This window comes from Hippocampus bargibanti, linkage group LG03 (assembly GCF_051943395.1).
Source record: "Hippocampus bargibanti isolate YZ-2025 linkage group LG03, ASM5194339v1, whole genome shotgun sequence".
Taxonomy (NCBI): Eukaryota; Metazoa; Chordata; class Actinopteri; order Syngnathiformes; family Syngnathidae; genus Hippocampus; species Hippocampus bargibanti.
Window position 1 is genome coordinate 32,120,253 of NC_142736.1, and position 20,548 is coordinate 32,140,800.

The 20,548-nt window shown below is 40.6% G+C and overlaps 1 protein-coding gene across 1 annotated transcript; it reads right to left on the reverse strand.

Annotated features, from left to right (window-relative positions):
• Positions 1-1,509: 1,509 nt before the first annotated feature.
• On the reverse strand, positions 1,510-19,191 carry cul4a (cullin 4A). The gene is made up of 21 exons (XM_088993118.1): positions 19,009-19,191; positions 18,563-18,781; positions 16,022-16,137; positions 15,789-15,893; positions 14,801-14,869; positions 14,646-14,719; positions 14,402-14,564; positions 13,539-13,628; positions 13,367-13,449; positions 10,947-11,014; positions 9,622-9,740; positions 9,366-9,558; positions 9,147-9,251; positions 7,023-7,133; positions 6,817-6,902; positions 6,634-6,741; positions 5,464-5,577; positions 5,283-5,388; positions 4,698-4,870; positions 3,084-3,236; positions 1,510-1,683 (listed from the first exon to the last, which is right to left on the reverse strand). Exons 2-21 carry the CDS (start codon positions 18,696-18,698, stop codon positions 1,588-1,590), a joined length of 2,268 nt encoding a protein of 755 aa, XP_088849244.1. The 5' UTR covers positions 18,699-18,781; positions 19,009-19,191; the 3' UTR covers positions 1,510-1,587.
• Positions 19,192-20,548: the final 1,357 nt, after the last annotated feature.

Consider the following 20,548-nt stretch of genomic DNA (forward strand, 5'->3'; position numbering starts at 1 on the left):
ATGATACTGGGCGTTGTAAAAACAGATAAACACCCCTTTTAAATAAGCCTGATGAGTAAAAAACCATATCGTACACTTCAGATTGAATAAACCGAAGGATTGACCATTGTGGAGAGAAAAGGTTCTGATTCTAATTTGCAATGAAACAATAACATCAATAAAACAGTTGAATATCAGTGGCACTTTGACAAGCCCCATGCTAAAGTTAGCATCAATATAGTACTTCTGCGAGACAGCAGAAAGCAAGCGTGGAAGCTAATGAGCCGTGTGCAGGCTAGCTAGTAGTAACTTCGCGTATGGACCCGACAAGTTGACTTTCATTCCGATTGTTTGGCTGGATTTTTACCATTCATGTTCATGGTTACTACTATTACAGTTATTTTAAAAAGTAGTTTCTGACATTTTGTTGAAAAGTGGCCGTCCGTGAGTGGCTCTCACTGAAAAACATTTCTAAATAGTGATACCTCGGTTTACGAACGCCTTGGCTTACGAACTTTTCAGTTGACGAACGTTACATTTATAACAATTTTACCTTGGCATACGAACTTTTTTCGTACACCGAGCTGCCTCAAGGAGTGATGTGTCGTTCGCGAACGAGCCCGTTCTTCTAACAACAAAATGGCAGCAACTGTTTTTGTCCTCTATTCCCCTCCCAGTCTTCGGTCAAAGCCACGTGATTGGTCAAGAACGCAGCAGTGAGGGGGTGGTTTAAACATTAAAGAGACAGGCAGACGACAGTGAGAGTGTTTCCATCAACGACCATAACAAGGGTCAATAAAATGACTTTATGATACAGTACAGTTTATTTCCTTAATTATAATACCATATGACATTAATTGTACATAAAATAAGGTATATTGTGTGTAGTTTTAACGCTTATTTAGTTGAAAATTATGATTTATGGGGACCTGGGAACGGATTGTTCTCATTTTAATGGTTTCCTATGGGAAATTAATGTTTGGGATACACACTTTTCGCCTTACACACTCTGTCTTGGCACCAATTAAGTTCATAAGCCAAGGTATCACTGTGTTTTACTTTTATGGGTCAAAAAGGTTCACGACCCCTGCTCTAGAAAATCAAAAGCACACAGTTGTCCAAATCACTCATTGAATATCCATTTATTGACTTTTGTCCATACATTGAAAACAAGGGAAAAATAAATCCCCCCCAAAAAACATTTGTACGTGACATTTGAGCAATTCGGTAAATCGCCTACATCGTCATCAACCTCAACCCTGGCTTCACATCAGTCACGACGAAAGTCGGAGGTAACTTCTTGCAGAAGAAATTAAACATCGAACAAAACAAAAGCCACCCTGATATGAGATCAGAGCAGAGCAATCGATAGAAGAAAAAACAAACAAACAAAAAAATCCCTTCCCACAGCAATAAAACATAGCAAAGTGAAACGAAAAGTGCTTGTCTTAGTTTTCGTTTTTAAACCAAAGCAACAATCTGACTCACCCCCCTATCGTCCTCTCGGCGGCTGAAAATACTTCAGGCGGGGTCGGGAGGCGGGGGGGGGGGGGGACCGGCCCAGGGTTCGACGCTTGACAAAAACATGGCTGCTCACTGCTGCCCCCCTCAGGCAACATAGTGGTACTGATTCGGAGTCTCCTTGTCGCGTTCCATGTAGTCTCTGTCGATGAGGGACTCGATACGTTTTTTCAAGTCGCCGGGCTATGAGAAGAGAACAATGAGGCTAATAAGTAAGTAAGTAGTAAGTAAGTACAGTGATACATTGGCTTATGAACTTAATTGGTTCCCAGACAGAGCGTAAGGCGAAAAGTGTGTATCCCAAAAATTAATTTCCCATAGGAAACCATTAAAATGAGAATAATCCGTTCCCAGGTCCCCATAAAACATCATTTTCTACGAAATGAGGTTTAAAACTACACAAAATATACCTTATTTTTTCTATAATAAATGTGCTATGGTATTATAACTAAAGAAATAAACTGTACTATATAATAAAGTGGTTTTATTGACCTTTGTGATGGTCGCTGATGGCTTGATGGAATGGAGTGGCCGCTTTCATCAGCATTAAACACTTGATGAGGAACGTAGCCTTCTTCTTTCGCCATCGTGAGGAATGATCCCTTGTAGGTGCTTTCTCTGCCATCATTTTACCTTGTTCCTCATCAATTGTGTTCTGTTTAGCTGGGTTGATAGCTTTTTGCATCAAGTGTACGGATGGCTTGTGCGGGTTATTTATGGAGCCTGATTGGTGGGAATTTTAACCTTGCAGTCTCCACTCCGCTTTTGAACATCAAAGTTGAAACAAGTCCAAATTTCACTGTTTTCTATCCATTTTCTCTGTCGTCTGCCTGTCTCTTTAATGTTTGAACCACCTCCCCTAACTGCTGCGTTCTTGACCAATCACGTGTCTTTAACTGACGACTGGGGCCGGGGAATAGAGGACTAAAACAGTCGGCTGCCATTTTCTTGTTAGGAGAACGGGCTCGTTTGCAAACGACACATCACTCAATGTGGCGCTCGGTGTGTATCCCAAAAAAATAGTTTGTATGCCAAGGTAAAATGTTCACAAATTTAACGTTCGTAAACCGAAAAGTTTGTAAGCCAAGGATTTCGTAAACCGAGCTACAGTAAAGTCTCGTTATATCGATATCGGATATATCGATAGTCCCGGTTATATCGATACTGTTTCTATGCACGCACGGAGAGAATTACATGCAAACAGGGTCGGATATATCGATAGTCCCGGTTATATCGATATTTTTTCGGACTCCCTTGAATATCGATATAACGAGACTTTACTGTATCACTGTATCTGCGAAATAGTATTTAAATGCCATATCTTGCTTATTCCTTGAGACACATTTATGAACTGATAAGGGCTATTTTTCACGTTTGAAAGACAATTAATACATTTAATTGTAGTGTTCTGACTGCGCTATGAACTTTGCACACACTACATTTAATGCTTTACGATATCTGGCCCAAACACTCCCTCCAAATGCTCCTGGCCCGGCCCCTCTGTCAAATTTTAGAACCAAAGTCCAAAAGGTTTGCCCACCCCTGGTGTCGGGTGAGAGAAATTGGAGATTTGCTGTTGTCACCTTGACGGGAAACTTCAACTGGTTGTAGAGTTCCGACACCAGTAAATTGTGACTGAGCGTCTTCCTCATCTTCATGATGCGCACCACCGCCGCGTCAATCTGATACTGCCGGTCTTGAAAGACCCGCTCGGTCGTGCTCACCTGCTCCTCGACCTACGAGGGGGGGGAAAAAAAAAGCCAGCGATAATTTTTGTGAACGGACGCCACGTAAAAACTGCAATTCTCCGCGTTGGTACCAAATCCACCTTTAACAAAGCGAACAGTTTCTCTCTCACTATTGACAATTAATTATAATTGACAGGTAAAAAGCCTAGGTGTCATTCTTGACAGCACACTATCTTTCCACTCCCATATAAATAACTTAATCCGCTCTGCGTACTTCTACCTACGCAATATCTATGGTCTTCACCCGTCTCTCACTCCTTACACCACTGCTATCCTCGTTCATAGTCTTGTCACCTCCCGGATTGAATATTGCAATTCACTACTCTTTGGTGTCCCTCAGAAACTTCCCCACAAACTTCAACTGGTCTAGAATTCTTCAGCCCGCGTCATCACCAGAACCTCATCCTTTCACCACATCACCCCCGTCCTCCAAGAGCTCCACTGGCTCCCCCTCAAATATAGAAAATACTTTCAAATTCTTCTTTATACATTTAAAGGACAACCGACGTCCCCGGACATGTTGTGTCCATCATTTGTAAAATGGCTTCAAATGACTTCTACTGAGCGTATTTTATAAAGATTGCACCACATATAGCTATATTTTATGTTTTAAGACTTGGGCTGAATATTCAGGAAGTCTTGTTTTTGAGTTGGTGACGAGTCCATACGTGACGTCACTAAAGGAACGCCCCACACAGAAAAAAGACACATTGTAGCGGTCCTTCCATCACGTCAATGTATTTTGCTCTATTGTTTGGTCTGAAACCCTTGTGTTGCACCCAAAAGCCGCCAGAAGATGGTGTCCAAGCTCCATATAAGGAATTTACGAAACAGAAGGTGGCCACAGGAGGTTGCCATTTTGTGCCTCTTTTTTTGGGTGAGAGATTTTCCCCCAATGTTGCCTCAAAATGGCACAAATAAATTCTTTCATCGATTGCAAACATGTATGCTTTCCTCTTCAGAACTATTTGAATCATATTCTTAACTGGATGTGTACCAAGAAACTGGGGGCGGGACTTTCTGAAAATGCCCATTTCGCAGATCCATTTTTTTGCCGATTTTGGACACTAAGTCATTTTTATTGGTGTTTTGCATTTGACTAAAAATATCATACTGCATGTTTTGGGTATTTTAGATGCTATAAAACGTTTTTCTGATGTCAGGAACTCACTTCCTCCCAACATTGGTAACATGGATTCTCTTCCCAACTTCAAATCCCATCTCAAAAGCCACCTATTTAAAATTGCATTTTCTGTGTCGCTCTTTCTCTTGTTTCTATTTATAACTGTATTTTATTGATTGTATTCTATTTGTGATTGTATTTTATTTATTGTACCAATATTTGTCTGTGACTGTAAAGTGTCCTTGAGAGCTTTGAAAGGCGCTTAAAATCAAATGTATTATTATTATTATTATTATTATTATTATTATTAATAAACACGTCCTTACCGTTTCTTTCATTTGGATCTGGTTGATCTTGATGCGGAAAAGTTTGTGTTTGAACTCGTGGTTGAAATTGAAACGGTCTCCGTCCTCCACGTCTTTCCCGCGTGGAATTTTGTTGAGGACGCGAGCTTTTCCGCAGGCCAGCGACTGCAACGTACGCCTGAGCTCGCCTTCCTCTGCGCGGGAAGAGAAACAATACAGTGATACCTTGGCTCACGAACTTAATTGGTTCTCAGACAGAGTGTGTAAGGCGAAAAGTGTGTATCCCAAAAATTAATTTCCCATAGGAAACCATTAAAATGACAATAATCCGTTCCCAGGTCCCCATAAAACATACTTTTCTACCTTCTAATTTCATCAGCCTTAAAACTACACAAAATATACCTTATTTTATGTACTTAAGAGCCGTTAACAGTAACATCGGAGTCGCCTCATTTCAAGAACAGCAACATCACATCTGGAACAATAACATGAAATCGGAAGCGGGACCAAGCAGCTGGTAGCAGAAGAAGATAAGGCGTCCCCCTGAAAGCGTGACGATTGACCGACCCGCGAAAACGATTGAGGCAATAAGTAAACAGCACGAACCGATCCCAGTGGCAGCGGCAATCTCTTCCGTGCCGAATTCCTCTCCCTCGTTGAACATCAGCAGCACTAACGTCTGGAACAGCGAGACTTGAAGTTCCTTCTTTCCCTGATAAGGCGATTGATACATGACAATTGTCAAAGCCAGTTGAGTTTCGGTGTCGGCGATCACGAATGAACTCACGTCTTTGAACTCGGCTTTCAGCACGGCGTGGCCCAGCGTGGGCTGCCACTGTAGCTTCCTGCCACTGTGCTTCGCCAAGTAGAAGAGCTTGAAGACTTCCTGGAGTTTTAGCATCTAAAAAAAACAACAACAAATGAAATCGGACTGTCAAGGTACAATCAGGGTAGAATAATGAACGGGTGAAGCGCCTGCAAAATCTAGCGTAGCAGCGCTAAAAACCCATTTCTGATCCACCCAGAGCTGTTTCAAGAATTCTTTCTGTTACGGCTCTTAAAGGACAACCGACACCTCCAGACAAGTTGTGTCCATAATTTGTAAAATCGCTTCAAAGGACTTCTACTGAGCGTATTTTACAAAGATTCCACCGCATATAGCTATAGTTTACGTTTTAAGACTTGCGCTGACTATTCAGGAAGTCTCGTTTTCCAGTTGGTGACGATGCCTGACGTGACATCACGTCAGGAATCGTCAGCCCATTTCCAACGGAGCTTGGGCGCCACCTTGTGCATTTTCTGGGACGCTACATTAGAGTCCAGATGGTTCAAATTGATACGAAAGGACTTCTTTCATCGATTGCAAACATTTATGCTTTCCTCTTCAGAACTATTTGAATCATATTCAAAACTGGATGAGTAACAAGAAAGCATCTTCTCCAAATCTCTGAAGCCATTGTTTTGATTCTGGAGCGAGGCAGTTTGTGAAGGAGTATCCTGGCGTGACATCACGAACAAGGGGGCGGGACTTTCTGAATCTCCCCAGTTCCGAGCTCATTTTGTGGCAGCTTTGGGACACTTGAAGTCATTTTTATTGGTGTTTTACATTTGACAAAAAATATCATCCTGATCCTTCGATGCTATAAAACGTTTTTCTGATGTCAGTTAGCAAACAAAAAAATGGTGTCGGTTGTCCTTTAAAATACGTCCGACGTTCAGGAAATGTTTTTTTTGTGTGACGTTCCAATCATCAAAGTTTAGTGTTTTTTTTGTATTGTTTTTTTCAGTGATAAATTACATATGAGAAACAAGCACAGATCACAGATAAGACATAATTTATGAAGTGTAACAAAAACAGTCGTATTTTGTGTACTACGAAGCACACCCGAAAGCCTTGATTTTCTTGAAAAGACGACCTTATATGCCGGTGCGCCTTATATGATTTCAGTGTCGGTACCTCCGTGGGCAAGTGGACTTCCATGGGCGAGTATGAAGGCCAGTAGCCCATGGTCAGGATATTGACTGTTAGTTCAATGTTGCTCGGCTCGCTCTGGTTTTGGATGTACTGAAAGAGGAAACACGCCACCGTTTTCAGGCATTTTCAAAATGGCCCCCACGCTGACACAGAATGCAATAGTACCTGTTTGAACTGAATCATAACGTCTTTGGAGAGTTCCATGTCCTTAAACATCCCTTCGAGTTTGCTGGTAAATGCCGCTCCGCATTCTGTGCATAGCCAACGGGACAAAAAGAAGAGCCCAAAAAAAAACCCACAATAACGATTTTCTATGAGATGCAACAAAGCAAGGCGCCATTTTGTCAGGATGATACATGGGACGGACTCACCGTGTTTGAGTTTGGAGAGCATGGACTTTTCGGCATCGACAGAAGCACTTTTGCCAACCAGGAGACGCTTGGCCAAGTCTTTCTTATAAAAGGCTTCAAAAACATCTTTGCCTGGACAAGCAAGTGTGACAACGAGGGCGGTTCGGTGCATTTACTGACCTGGTATACACTTTCTAGAGAAAAGCATTTTTACATCTGACAGAACGTGTTTCTATTTGCATTCAAGCAACGAGCCCCACCGTCCCAGGGATGAATGCAAAAGTGAGTTAGCTATTACAATGCATAAAAACTGTCCTCCAACCTCCAATGCCCAAAGTGACAAACAAATACCATATTTTCCGGTGTATAAGCAGTGTCTGAAATAACGTCCGCCCGGACGCCCGGGGCGTGCAACTTTTACGTCGGACGTACAACTTATAAAACGTGTCCGCCCGGGTGGCCGACAACTTCTTCAAGAAATATATAATAAAAAATTCAAATAAAACTTTATTCAATAACGCAAATGCTACAAGCAAACTGCTACAAGCCACGTGAACTCCTAAGAACTCTAAGCGCCTTTCAAAACTCTCAAGTACACTTTACAGTCACAGGATAATGTACGTTTACGTTTTGTAGCGTCATCAATGTTGTTAGCTTCTTTTGAATCTTTCTTCTGGGGCTGAGTTTCTGTGCGTCTACATTGGAAAATGATATGCAAATGAACGACCTTATAACAGTCGTGAAAGTCCGGAGCACGAAGCAGGCTTCTCATTGGCTGCCGTGCCGAATATGCAAATTGCCAAATGAACTGGTTTTCCTTCAGCGATCGGTATTCAGTGAAATTTTAAACCTGATCCTTTCACAAAATGGTTCGTACAGCCAACAACCACACACCATATCAACATCGTACTAAAACGCAAATACTTTCATTCATCAAAACCAAAAATGAAACATATACAAACCGGCTCGTTTGGCAATTTGCATACTCGGCACGGCAGCCAATCAGAAGCCTGGTTCCTGCTTCGGACTTTCCCGAGCGTTATAAGGTTGCTCATTTGCATATCATTTTCCGAAGTAGATGCAGAGAACCTCAGCCCCAGAAGATTCAAACCAAGCTAACAAAATTTATGACGCTACAAAAGGTAAATGTACATTATCCGGTGACTGTAAAGTGTCCTTGAGAGTTTTGAAAAGTGCTTAGAAAATGTGTCATGATGATGATTAAAAGCATCGTGGAAAGAGGAGTTCATTGCATTGAGCAGTGTATGGACAAATGACAACTGGTGCAAAATCATCAGCAAGGGATATTTAAGATAAATTAAGCAAGGGAGCATTTGTGGTAAGTACATCCTTCATAAAAACAACCCATAATACTTTGCAACAATGTTTTTTTTTTAGATGAGTCGTCTTATTGTGCTTCAAGTTGTGAAAAATGGGGCAGGCAATTTTATGCCCAGGCAGGCAACTTTTCAGAGTTGTCTGCACTGGTGTCCGCTAACTTTTTCTCATGAGTTTCAGACACTGCTTATAATCCTGAAAATACAGTACAGTGATACCTTGGCTTACGGACTTAATTGGTTCCCAGACAGAGTGTGCATGGCGAATAGTGTGTATCCAAAAATTCATTTCCCATAGGAAACCATTAAAATGAGAATAATCCGTACCGAGGTCCCCATAAAACATTTTCTATTTTCTAACTTTCTAACTTGCGCGGGTTATTTGTGGAGCCTGATTGATGGGAATTTTAACCTTGCAGTTGACACTGCCTTTGAACTATCAAAGTTGAAACCACCCAAATTTCACTGTTTTCTATCCATTGTCTCACTCTCTCTCATTCACCTGCCCGTCCCTTTAATATTTAACCCCACCCCCTCATTGCTGCGTTCTTGACCAATCACTTGGCTTTAACCAAAGACTGGGGGCGGGGAATAGAGTACAAAAACAGTCGGCTGCCATTTTCTTGTTAGGAGAACAGGCTCGTTCGCCAACGACACATCACTCATTGTGGTGCTCCGTGTGTATCCTGAAAAAAAGTTTGTATGCCAAGGTAAAATTTTAATAAATGTAACGTTCGTAAACTGAAAAGTTCGTAAGCCAAGGGCGTCGTAAACCGAGGTATCGCTGTACTTGAAATGTGCAACTCACCGTGTATGAAGCGGAAAATGATCATGATCTTGTCAAGAATTCTCTCGAGCTCTTCTTCGGTAGCCTCCTTGTTACCGGCTCTCAATTTAGAATCCACGTATTTAGCTAGGACGAGAGCAAATGGTTAGGAAATATGCATCCGACAAATGCCACCAAAATATTTTGAACAACGAGGCCATTTTTTTTCCTTTAAAATGGCGTCACACAAGCCCGACGTACCGATGAGTTCTGCGGGTTTGTTGGGCCTCTTATTGATAAAGGTCTCAAAGGCCTCCTTCATGGCATTGATGAATCCCTCGTTCCGTGCAAAGCAGTTGTGAGCCACGTTGTCCATCTTGTCCTTATAGTCCAGCAGCTCTTGGACCATGTCCTGGTCTTTCTCTGGCGTACAGACAATCTCGCCACCGAAGGACTGCGGACATCAAGTACATACTTGTAGGTCAGCGGTATTTTGTGTGTGTCTGTATGTTCATACCTTGATGTAGTCCCTCCAAAAGTGCAATAATGTGGACAGTCCTCCCATCACCTTACTGAACAGTTGGTAAAGGAGGGCCAGCTCGGTCACACGATTGCCGTCCAAAAGAATGCTCAAACCTGTGAAGATGTCACAGAAGTGGTCATATACAGTGATACCTTGGCTTACGAACTTAATTGGTTCCCAGACAGAGTGTGTAAGGCGAAAAGTGTGTATCCCAAAAATTAATTTCCCATAGGAAACCATTAAAATCAGAACAACCCGTTCCCAGGTCACCAGAAAATATAATTTTCTACTTTCTAAATTTCTAAGCCTTAAAACTACACAAAATATACTTTATTTTATGTATAATAAATGTGCTATGGTATTATAATGAAAGAAATAAACTGTACTGAATAATAAAGTGGTTTTATTGACCTTTGTGATGGTCGTTGATGGCTTGATGGAATGGAGTCGCCGGTTTCATCAGCATTTAACACTTGATGAGGAACGTAACCTTCTTCTTTCACCACCTTGAGGACTGATCCCTTGCAGGTGCTTTCTCTGCGATAATTTTATCTAGTTCCTCATCAGTTGTGTTCTGATTAGCTGGGTTGATAGCTGTTTGCATCAAGTGTACAGATGGCTTGTGCGAGTTGTTTATGGAGCCTGATTAATGGGATATTTTAACCTTGCAGTCTACACTCTGCCTTTGAACTATCAAAGTTGAAACTCTCTCACTGTCGTCTGCCTGTCTCGTTAATGTTTAAACCACCTCCCCTTACTGCTGCGTTCTTGACCAATCACGTGGCTTTAAGCGAAAACTGGGGGCAGGGAATAGAGGACAAAAACAGTCAGGTGCCATTTTCTTGTTAGGAGAACGGGCTCGTTTGCGAATGACACATCACTCATTGTGTATCCCGAAAAATAGTTCGTATGCCAAGGTAAAATTTTCATACATTTAACGTTCGTAAAGCGAAAAGTTTGTAAGCCAAGGGGTTCGTAAACTGAGGTATCACTGTATAATCAATGTCTGATTTTTTTTAATCGATATTGAACAATACAAACATGTACGGTCACAATGGAACACTACACGAGGATAATGCGTCGGTCACAATTAGACGCAACATAAGGGAATGACGTATAAGGAAGTCGAGTGGTGCATTCAGGTGCGCTCAGTTGAGCCCATTTTCGCTTGTAAACCGAGGCATAAAAAAATGACATTTTTAGTTGAAAACCAAGACGTTGTATACATTTCTGTGCATTTCTTGTTGTAATATTTTAAAAAAATCATACCAACACAGTTCAATTATACAAATAAATGAAATGTTCCCAGGCTCACGTACCCTTCTGCAGGATTGCAGTCATGTGCTCTTCTAAAAGTTGTTTCTCAACGCAGCTAATAAGAGGTTTCCTACACGACAACGTGGAGACAACGGAAGGAAATTGAACAAAATATGTACACAAAAAGGAAAAAAAATTGAAACCGTACATTTGTTTACGTTCACACACAATAAAATAATAAAACAATGTTCTGTTGCAATCATACGTTTGTTTATATTCACACACAAAAAAATACAATAAAAATGGACAGTTGAAACCGTATACAGTGATACCTCAGTTTACGAACTTAATTGGTTCCCAGAAAGTGTGTGTAAGGCGAAAAGTATGTCTTCCAAACAGTAACTTCTCATAGGAAACCATTAAAATGAGAATAATCCGTTCCAAGGTCCCCATAAAACGTAATTTTCTACTAAATAAGCCTTAAGTATCCACTCGATAGCAAACCATGTATGCACTCAGAGAAAGGGGGTGTGGAAAATTAGTCTGGCAGCCACGGTGGCGCTGTTCGGCCGTGTGATTTGGTGTTCTTCAGCCGAAAATGACTCCGCCAGCCATTGTGGCACTCTGTGTGTTTCCCAAAAACTAGTTTGTATGCCAAGATTTTATTCTCGCGAATTTAATGTTCGTAAGGCAAAAAGTTCATTAGCTAAAGTGTTGGTAAACCGAGGTATCACTGTATTTGCTTACATTAATACACACAAAATAATAGTAATAATAAAAATAATAATGTATATTTGAAACCGTATGTTTGCCTATGTTCACACACAAACAAACAAACAAATAAACAGTTGAAACTGTACCCATGTTTACATACATATGGCTTTTTTTCATCAGTTTCTGACATGAAATGAGACGATATACCGCATTTTTCGCGCTACAAGGCGCACCTAAAAGCCTATTTTTTTCAAAAACTGACCCGTCTTATAATCCAGTGTTCCTTATAGGTGGAATTTTTTTTACGTCATTTGTTGAAGGTGCGTCTTATATGTACTTTGGTGCGCTTTGTAGTTCAGCAAATACGGTATTACCTTTAGTCCGTTAATTATATTTATGAAAATAATTCCCATTTACCGCATTTTCCGGTGTATAAGGTGCGTATGTCGCAGTCTCATCTTTTGAAGAAAATGAAGGCTTTTGGCTGCATCCTTATACACAGAAAAATACGGTACTAAACACCATAATAATAATAATAATAAATAATAATGCAATTCATTTACAAGCGCCTTTCAAAACTCTCAAGGTCACTTTACAAATCACAGGGTAAGTTTTTGGCTGTGGGTGAGCAGCGGCAGCCACACACATCAGCGTTCACTCAACCCGGGAGTCACTCAAATAGATAGCAAGCTAGCGAATAGATAGCTAATAGCCAGCGAATAGATAGCTAATAGCTAGCAAACAGATAGCTATGAGCCAGCGAAAAGATAGCTAATAGCTAGCGAATAGATAGCCATTAGCTAGCGAATAGCTAAATATATGGTTAAGATGATTTTATTTATCTTTATTAGGGGCATATATGATATTAATATTATTTAGGATTTTTCAAAATGTTATGATAATTTTTAAAACAGTGTAAATATGGATTTTGTGATTTTTATTTCAAAATAGAAATTAGCCAACATGGAATAATTACAAACGCATTTAAATTTGCATATTGTTCTTCTTGTTTATTTTACAATGTTGTTTTTTTTAAATACTTTTTTTCTCTCTTTTTTTTCATTTTTCTTTAAGAAAAGAGTAAGAAGTAAAGTAAGTAGAAAAGTAAATATATGGTTAAGATGAGTTTATTTGTCCTTTTTTGGGGCAAATGTTAGTTGAATATTTTGTATTTTTCAAAATATGATCATTTTTAAAACAGTGTAAATATAGAATAATAATAATAATAATAATAATAATAATAATAAATTTCATTTCTAAGCGCCTTTCAAAACTCTCAAGGTCACTTTACAGTCACAGGATAAGATTTTTCTGTGGGTGAGCAGTGGCAGCCACACGCGCCAGCGTTTACTCAACCCGGAGGTAACTCACATAGATAGAAAGCTAGCTAGCTAGCTGATAGATAGCCAGTAGCTAGACAGCCAGCTAGATAGCTATATAGCTAATAGATAGATAGCTAGATCGCCGGCCAGGGAGCTAGATAGCAAATAGATAGCAAAAGGCTAGCTAGCGAGAGAGCTAGCTAGATAGCTGGATTGTTAGATAAATAAATCAAGAAATATTCACACTAAATGCTGATTTTATTTCCCATTTAGATCAAAATAAAATACATCACATGACTTTCATGTGGTCTAACAAATCCAAAATTATGGATCATGTGTTTTTTATGTTATTTTATTTTACAAAGGTTTAACCATTTGTCTATTTGTATTCGACGACACGTTTTCAGCGACACTTCTTTGATGACATGAACGCAAGCAAGTCTTACTGGGTGCTCAGGTCGAGGTAGCTCATGATACGATCGTTCTCCTCCTCCAGTCGACGAGCCACGTGATGCAGGTACTCGGGCACCTGGTTCGCGTGGAAAAAGCGCAAGATAAGACAAGACGTTCGTACGCGCTAGCTAACTGAACATTCCAGATTCACCACGTGTCGCTCACGTCTCTGTCTTGCATCAACCGCTGCCCCTCCGCGGCGTACAAGCGATTTGTCTCAAATAAAAATCTCTCTTCGAAAGACACTTTGTAAACCTGCAAAGACATGGGATGAAAGTAAAACGGAGGGCGGTCAATGGCTCTAACAGTGTCTGAAACTCATGACAAAACGATAGCGGACACCAGGGCAGACAACTGTGAAAAGTTGCCTGCCCCATGTTTCACAACTTGAAACACAATAAGATGACTAATCCCCCACAAAAAATATTGTTGCAAAGTATTAAGGGTTGTTTTTATTAAAGGACAATCATTTTTTTGTTTCCTAACTGACATCCAAAAAAGGCTATGTTCCTCATTAAGTGTTTAATGGTGATGAAAGCGGCCACTCCATTCCATCAAGCCATCAACGACCATCACAAAGGTCAATAAAATGACTTTATTATACAGTATAGTTTATTTCTTTAATTATAATACCATAGCACATTTATTATACATAAAATAAGGTATATTTTGCGTAGTTTTAAGGCGTAGAAATTTAGAAAATTATGTTTTATGGGTACCTGGGAACGGATTATACTCATTTTAATGGTTTGCTATGGGAAATTAATTTTTGGGATACACACTTTTCACCTTACAGACTCTGTCTGGGAACCAATTAAGTTCGTAAGCCAAGGTATCACTGTAATTTATTCCGATTTCAAAATCTTTTGCTTTATAAAATAAAGTATGATTTGAAACAAAAAAAACGTTGGTTTTGTTTTTTTTTCGTTGCCCGCCCGGGCTGAGACGTTTTTTAAGTTGGACGCCCGACGGAAAAGTTGGACGCCGCGAGCGTCCGGGTAGACGTTATTTCAAACACTAGCTCTAACCTGAAGGTCTGAAAGCATTCCCAGCAAGCTTCTCAACAAACTACGGTCAGCTGTTTCGCCATTCCGCTCAAGTTCGATCTGCTCCAAAATGCCGTCGACCGTACGTTTCTGGACAACGCTGTCGTTGACAATGTGGACACGGAACAATTCCAGCCCAGTATCCCTAAATGGCCCCAAAAAAAAAAAAAAATACAAAATGAAATTCAACACATTCACCTCGACAAAGTACAACGGTGACAATTACCAGATGGACGGAAGCAAGGAGCTTTGCAGGACATATGTGCGATCCAGAAAGAGAAAGATACTTCGTATCATTATCTACATAAAAGATGGAGAAAGAACATTAATATCAAGGCAGTATCGACGCTGAAACTTTCCCGCGAGCTGATCACACATTACAGTTTGCCGGCAGTGATCCAGCCAGCAGCGATTGATCTTCTTCAGGAAAGACAGGTTGTCCAAAGACTCTGTGAGCTCAATATTGAGGAAACGTGACCTTTGAGTCATCTTTAAAAACTAGCACCCGATGTAGCGCAGTCCAGCATTACAAATAACAAAAAATAATATTCGTCTGTGTAATCTCTCAGTTATACAGGAGTGGTCTATTGATGAGAAGGTTTCTTCAGCCGTCGTCTGTACTTCTTTGAAGGTGTTGGACGTTTCGCTTCTTATCCAAGAGGCTTCGTCAGCGAACTAAAAAAAAAAATGCTGGTAGTTTTGGCCCTAGATATATCCCTACTGTCCAGGAGTGGCGGTGTTTCATAAAACAGCAAAACCCTTCACTAAATCGCCATGGTGGGGTGAGGTTCAATTTGGATCGTTCCTACAACCGACTTCTTAGGCAACATAGGCTTAGTTATGCTGATGAGGCGATACCAGATCAAATGGGGCAATCAGGCCAGTCGTAGACTAAGAAAGATAAGCTTCTTGGATAAGAAGCGAAACGTCCGACACCTTCAAAAGAAGTACAGATGACGGCACACAAAGGTGAATAAAACAACTTTATTATATAGTACAGTTTATTTCTTTAATTAAAATACCATAGCACATTTATTATACATAAAATAAGGTATATTTTTGTGTAGTTTTAAATCTTATCTAGTAGAAATTTGTTTTATGGGGACCTGGAAACGGATTATTCTCATTTTTAATGGTTTCTAATGGGAAATAAATGTTTAGAAGATGAACTTTTCACCTTACACACACTTTCTGGGAATTAATTAAATTCTTAAGCTGAGGTATCATTGTACAACTAAATTTGGACCCAAATTCCACAAATCCGGATTTTTAACACATACTGTGAATTTTCTGGTTTGAAACAAACAAACAAAAAAACCCAACGGCATGAATGTTTCGGCGTTTCTGAGCACGCCGAATAAAAAGGATATTCTCTAAACTGGTAGATCTGGGCCCGCACGTGATCTTCACAGACCTGCCGTAGCTGCTTGTACAACTTGGGGGAGACTTTATAGGAACACATATTCTCCACAGCCTTCGGCGAGAAACAACAAGTCACGGGTAAAGAAAAATAAATCGTGTAAAAACATCAGTTGCGGACTTTAAACATACGAAACATCTGTCCATACAAGCAAGTTGATCAAGACCAAAAAAAAAAAAAACCTGATAGAGCTCTTCAAGATTGTACTTGATGGATGTGCTGTTCTGGATGGCACTGACTGCATCTCGAAGTTTTAACCAAGTGTCCTCAGCGTAATTCTCGGCTAATTTGGGCCGATCTGTCAGAAGAAAAACACAAGCCAAAATGACAGTTTGTCATTGATCGATTAACTAATAGATGTGGGATAATATTTTGAACCAAATTCAAAATCTATAATCTATTTATAAGACCCATCATTCACACTCTCAACTGTTTTCTCATAAACAACTGAGTTCTGAAGGAAATAGATACGTTTATTTAGCCATATTAAATATGTATGCCAGAGTGGCGCAAGATATGTATCATGACTGTAAGACAGTTGTGAGGTGGGACTCCACCAGGGGTCAGCTCTGAGCCCCTTCTTATTCACGATGGTGATGGACAGGTTGACAGACGATGTTAGACAAGAATCTCCTTGGACCGTGATGTTTGCAGATGACATTGTGATCTGTAGCGAGAACTGGGAACAGGTGGCGGAGAAACTAGAGATGTGGAGATATGCCCTGGAAAGGAGAGGAATGAAGATCAGTCGGAAGCAAGACGGAATATATGTGTGTGAATGAGAGGGATCCAAGTGCAAGAGTGATGCTACAGGGAGAAGAGATAAAGAAGGTGGAGGATTTTAAGTACTTGGGGTCAACTGACCAGAGCAATGGAGAGTGTGGAAAAGAGGTGAAGAACCGTGTCCAGGCAGGCTGGAGAAAAATGTCAGGTGTGATGTGCGATAGAAGGCTTTCAGCTAGGATGAGAGGAATGGTCTGTAAGTCTGATGTTTGGACTGGAGACAGTGCCACTGAAGAAAAGACAGGAAGCAGAGCTGGAGGTAGCAGAGCTGGAGATGTTGAGGTTTTCTTTGGGAGTGACCAGGTTGGATAGGATCAGGAAGGAGTACATTAGAGGGACAACTCATATTAGAGGCTTTGGAGAGAAAGTCAGACTGAGATGGTTTGGTTGGACATGTCCAGAGGAGAGAGAGTGACTATATCGGGAGAAGGATGCTGAGTCTTCAACTGCCAGGCAGGAGACCGAGAGGAGGTTTATGGATGTGGTCAAAGAGGACATGAAGGTAGCTGGTGTGAGAGAAGAGGATGCACAAAACCGGGATAGATGGAGGACATTGATTCGCTGTATCGACCCCCTGAAGGGAAAAGCCCCGATCCTAAAGTTTTTCTCTTCTTACTTGGCGGTTCTCCCATGCTTACTTCGACGTTCTAACTAGTTGATTCCTCGAATTGCAACACAAATGTCGGTCTTCAAATACGGAAACGGAAATACAGAATCAAATGAAAACAAGGTGACGCGCGATAAAAGTTGTTATACGGCGTACACAATTCAGAATGATGAAAAAAATATATATATAAACATATACGTTGACAGTTATGCAATTGTTAGGTTGAAAGGTTAAATGTAACAGTTAAAGGACAACCGACGTCACTTTTTTGTTTCCTAACTGACATCAGAAAAACGTTTTATAGCATCTAAAATACCCAAAACACACAGGATGATATTTTTAGTCAAATGCAAAACACCAATAAAAACGAGTTAAAGTGTCTAAAAAGTACTTCAATTTGAAACCGGAAGTGGCCAGTTTCAGAAGGTCCCGCCCCCTTGTTCGTGGCGTCACCCCAGGACGTCCTGCCTTGCTCGAGAATCAAAACAATGGCTTCAGATTCGGAGAATATGCTTTCTTGTTACTCATCCAGTTATGAATATGATTCAAATATTTCCGAAGAAGAAAGCATACATGTCTGCACATGATTAAATAATTTATTTCGTGTTATTTTGAGGTAATGGGGGGGAAATGTCGCACCAAAAAAGAGGCAGAAAATGGCGACATAGCTCCATGTAAGGAATTAATCAGCCCATTTCCACAGGCTGATTAATTCCTTACATGGAGCTTTGTCGCCCTCTTCTGCCTCATTTTGGTCCTACACAACGTTTTCAGACCAAAGTACAGCAAAATGCATTGACGTGATGGAAGGACTGCTACAATGTGTCCCTTTTTTCGGTCAGGGGCGTTCCTTCAGTGACGTAACATACGGACTCGTCACCAACTCAAAAACAAGACTTCCGGAATATTTAGCTTCAGTCTTAAAACGTAAAATATAGCTATATGCGGTGGAATCTTTGTAAAATACACTCAGTAGAAGACATTTGAAGACATTTTACTTGTCCGGAGACGTCGGTTGTCCTTTAAGGCTTGTAATATTCGAACCTAACAGTTCTAAGAGTGGAAGGATGACACTCAACCCAAGGGAAGGAGCTACAAAACCATTAAAACGTTGCCCAGCATGAAACTGCAGTTAGTTTAGTTGCATCTTAACAACTTCAGGGTAATCAACAGTTACACATTAGAGGCATTTAGAAAATTGCCCGACTCACCACATGTGCAACTAATTTACACCTGTTTTCTAATTCTGTGTTGTGGGGGACTAGTCATTCATCGTGTGTGTCAAAATACTAAAAAGGGGTGAGTGCGGCTAACATGATGTTGGCAACAATACCTTTGAAATTTTTTATCACTAATTTCTTGGAAGAGGCAGATTTTCCGGAAGACATGGAAGATGTTCTGGTCATCCCGTTGGTGTCCGTTAAAGCTGAGAAGTTGGCCCTCTTCTCCTGTCTGGTGTCTTCAGCCATGATCAGATTAGCTTTCAAAGCTTAACGCTTGCTCCTTCCAAGTGTTTTCGCCAAGTTTTTTTTTCCTTCGATTGCCCAGCCGCCTAGTGAACATATAAAGCGTAATTCTTCAACCAAGTACCTTTGATGGCGAGAAAATGCGACGCGGGCTTTATACGGTACATCTGAAAGAAAACCTTGAGTAATATTGGGTTACTCAACCAAATAAAACAATAAGGAGCAGTCGGCTAGGCGCCGGTGTGCTTCTGTAACTGTAGCATACGCAAAGCATTAGCACCGGTGCTAATTCATAAAATGCATGACGACTTACGCGATCGACTTGGTTCGATTTTAACATCTTGACATAGAGTAATACATCGAAGAGGTGAAAGGGTGAGGGCGTGTGTCACAAGTCCACGTTATTCATGTTGAGACGTTGTTTGTTTTGTTTTTAATTCTGCCCAAACGGTTAGCTTACACAACAAAATGGCTTTTCGCTTCATTTGGACAGATGCATCTTGGGTGAATCCTGAAAGAGTTGCATTTCGGTACATTTCGCCATGGAGTAATCTTGACTGAATCAACAGAATGTTGATCCTTTGTGTAAACATCATTTCATATTAATACGTTTAAAATTATTTTACAAGTCTTAATTCTATCAGAAATATTTTTAACTGAGATTTTTGTGGAAGTATTCGTTCCACGGCTCCAATTTAATTGAGGTCTTCGTGTTGCTGAATGCTCTTGAACTCAACCTGAGTCGTCAGATCCACGTGAAGAGTCAGATGCTCTGGGCGGTAGTGATGGGAATTCCGGTTCTTTTCAGAGAGCCGGTTCTTTTGTCTCGGCTCAATAACAAGGTCCGGCACTTATGGCTCTAAAATGGCCTCTCAGTTTTTAGTTTTTTTTTGTTTTTGCTTAAATTAACTAACTGCCAAAAATCATGTGAAATTATGTGAAAAACGAATTACTCATGTAAAAAATAGACTATATCAAATATTTTTATTTATATGGCTTAATTTATATGTGCACATAGAGAGCATATACTAACTTTCACTTTCCCTGTGGTTACTCTGGTCTGATGATCAGCTGTCAATAATGTGTTTTTCATATTAATAATGCTATCATACCAACTAGTAAAAAATATAATAATTGATTAATAATAACAGCATAATGTGATAACATTTGTCGACCTGTCTACCCAAACGTACCCCCTCCCCTTTCGCTGCACTGCAGAATGTGTCTGTAATTCTCCCCTCCATCGTCTACCCCGGATATCGACCAATCGCGGGCGGCTTTAACCGAGGACTGGGGGCGGGGAATAGAGGACAAAAATGTCGGCTCCCATTTCTGGCTCCTTGTTAGGAACCGGCTCTCTATGTTGACTTCAGAGATCCGTCTCGTTCGCGAACGACACATCACTAGTCAGATGCTCTGCCTGGGCGGTGTTAAATTCTGGATCGACGAGACCGAGCGTCACAGTTCAAGTCACTTCCTGCGGTTTTGTGTCACCTGTCAAAATGGACATCTCGATATTTGTCCGTGTGCATATTTCGTGGTGATCTGAGGAGTTTCCAATCAGTCTCAGTGAGGGTGTCTTGAGCGGTAAGTTATGTCGTGCAAGCAAGCATGGGGGATAACTGGGCAGGGGTTTGGTGCACGCCGATCGTCTTCACGGAAGAAAGCCTGGTTGGAAATAATTGCATTTTTTTAAATTAGTGTCACTCTGTGTTCGTGCGTGTTGCAGATCTATTTGATCATATAATGAATAACCCCATGCACAGTCTCAAATTGCACTTGCTAGCATTGGCAGCAGTGAGCAATGAGTCAAGGCTAACGTTAGCTTCCTATTGAATGAATTAAAAATGAGG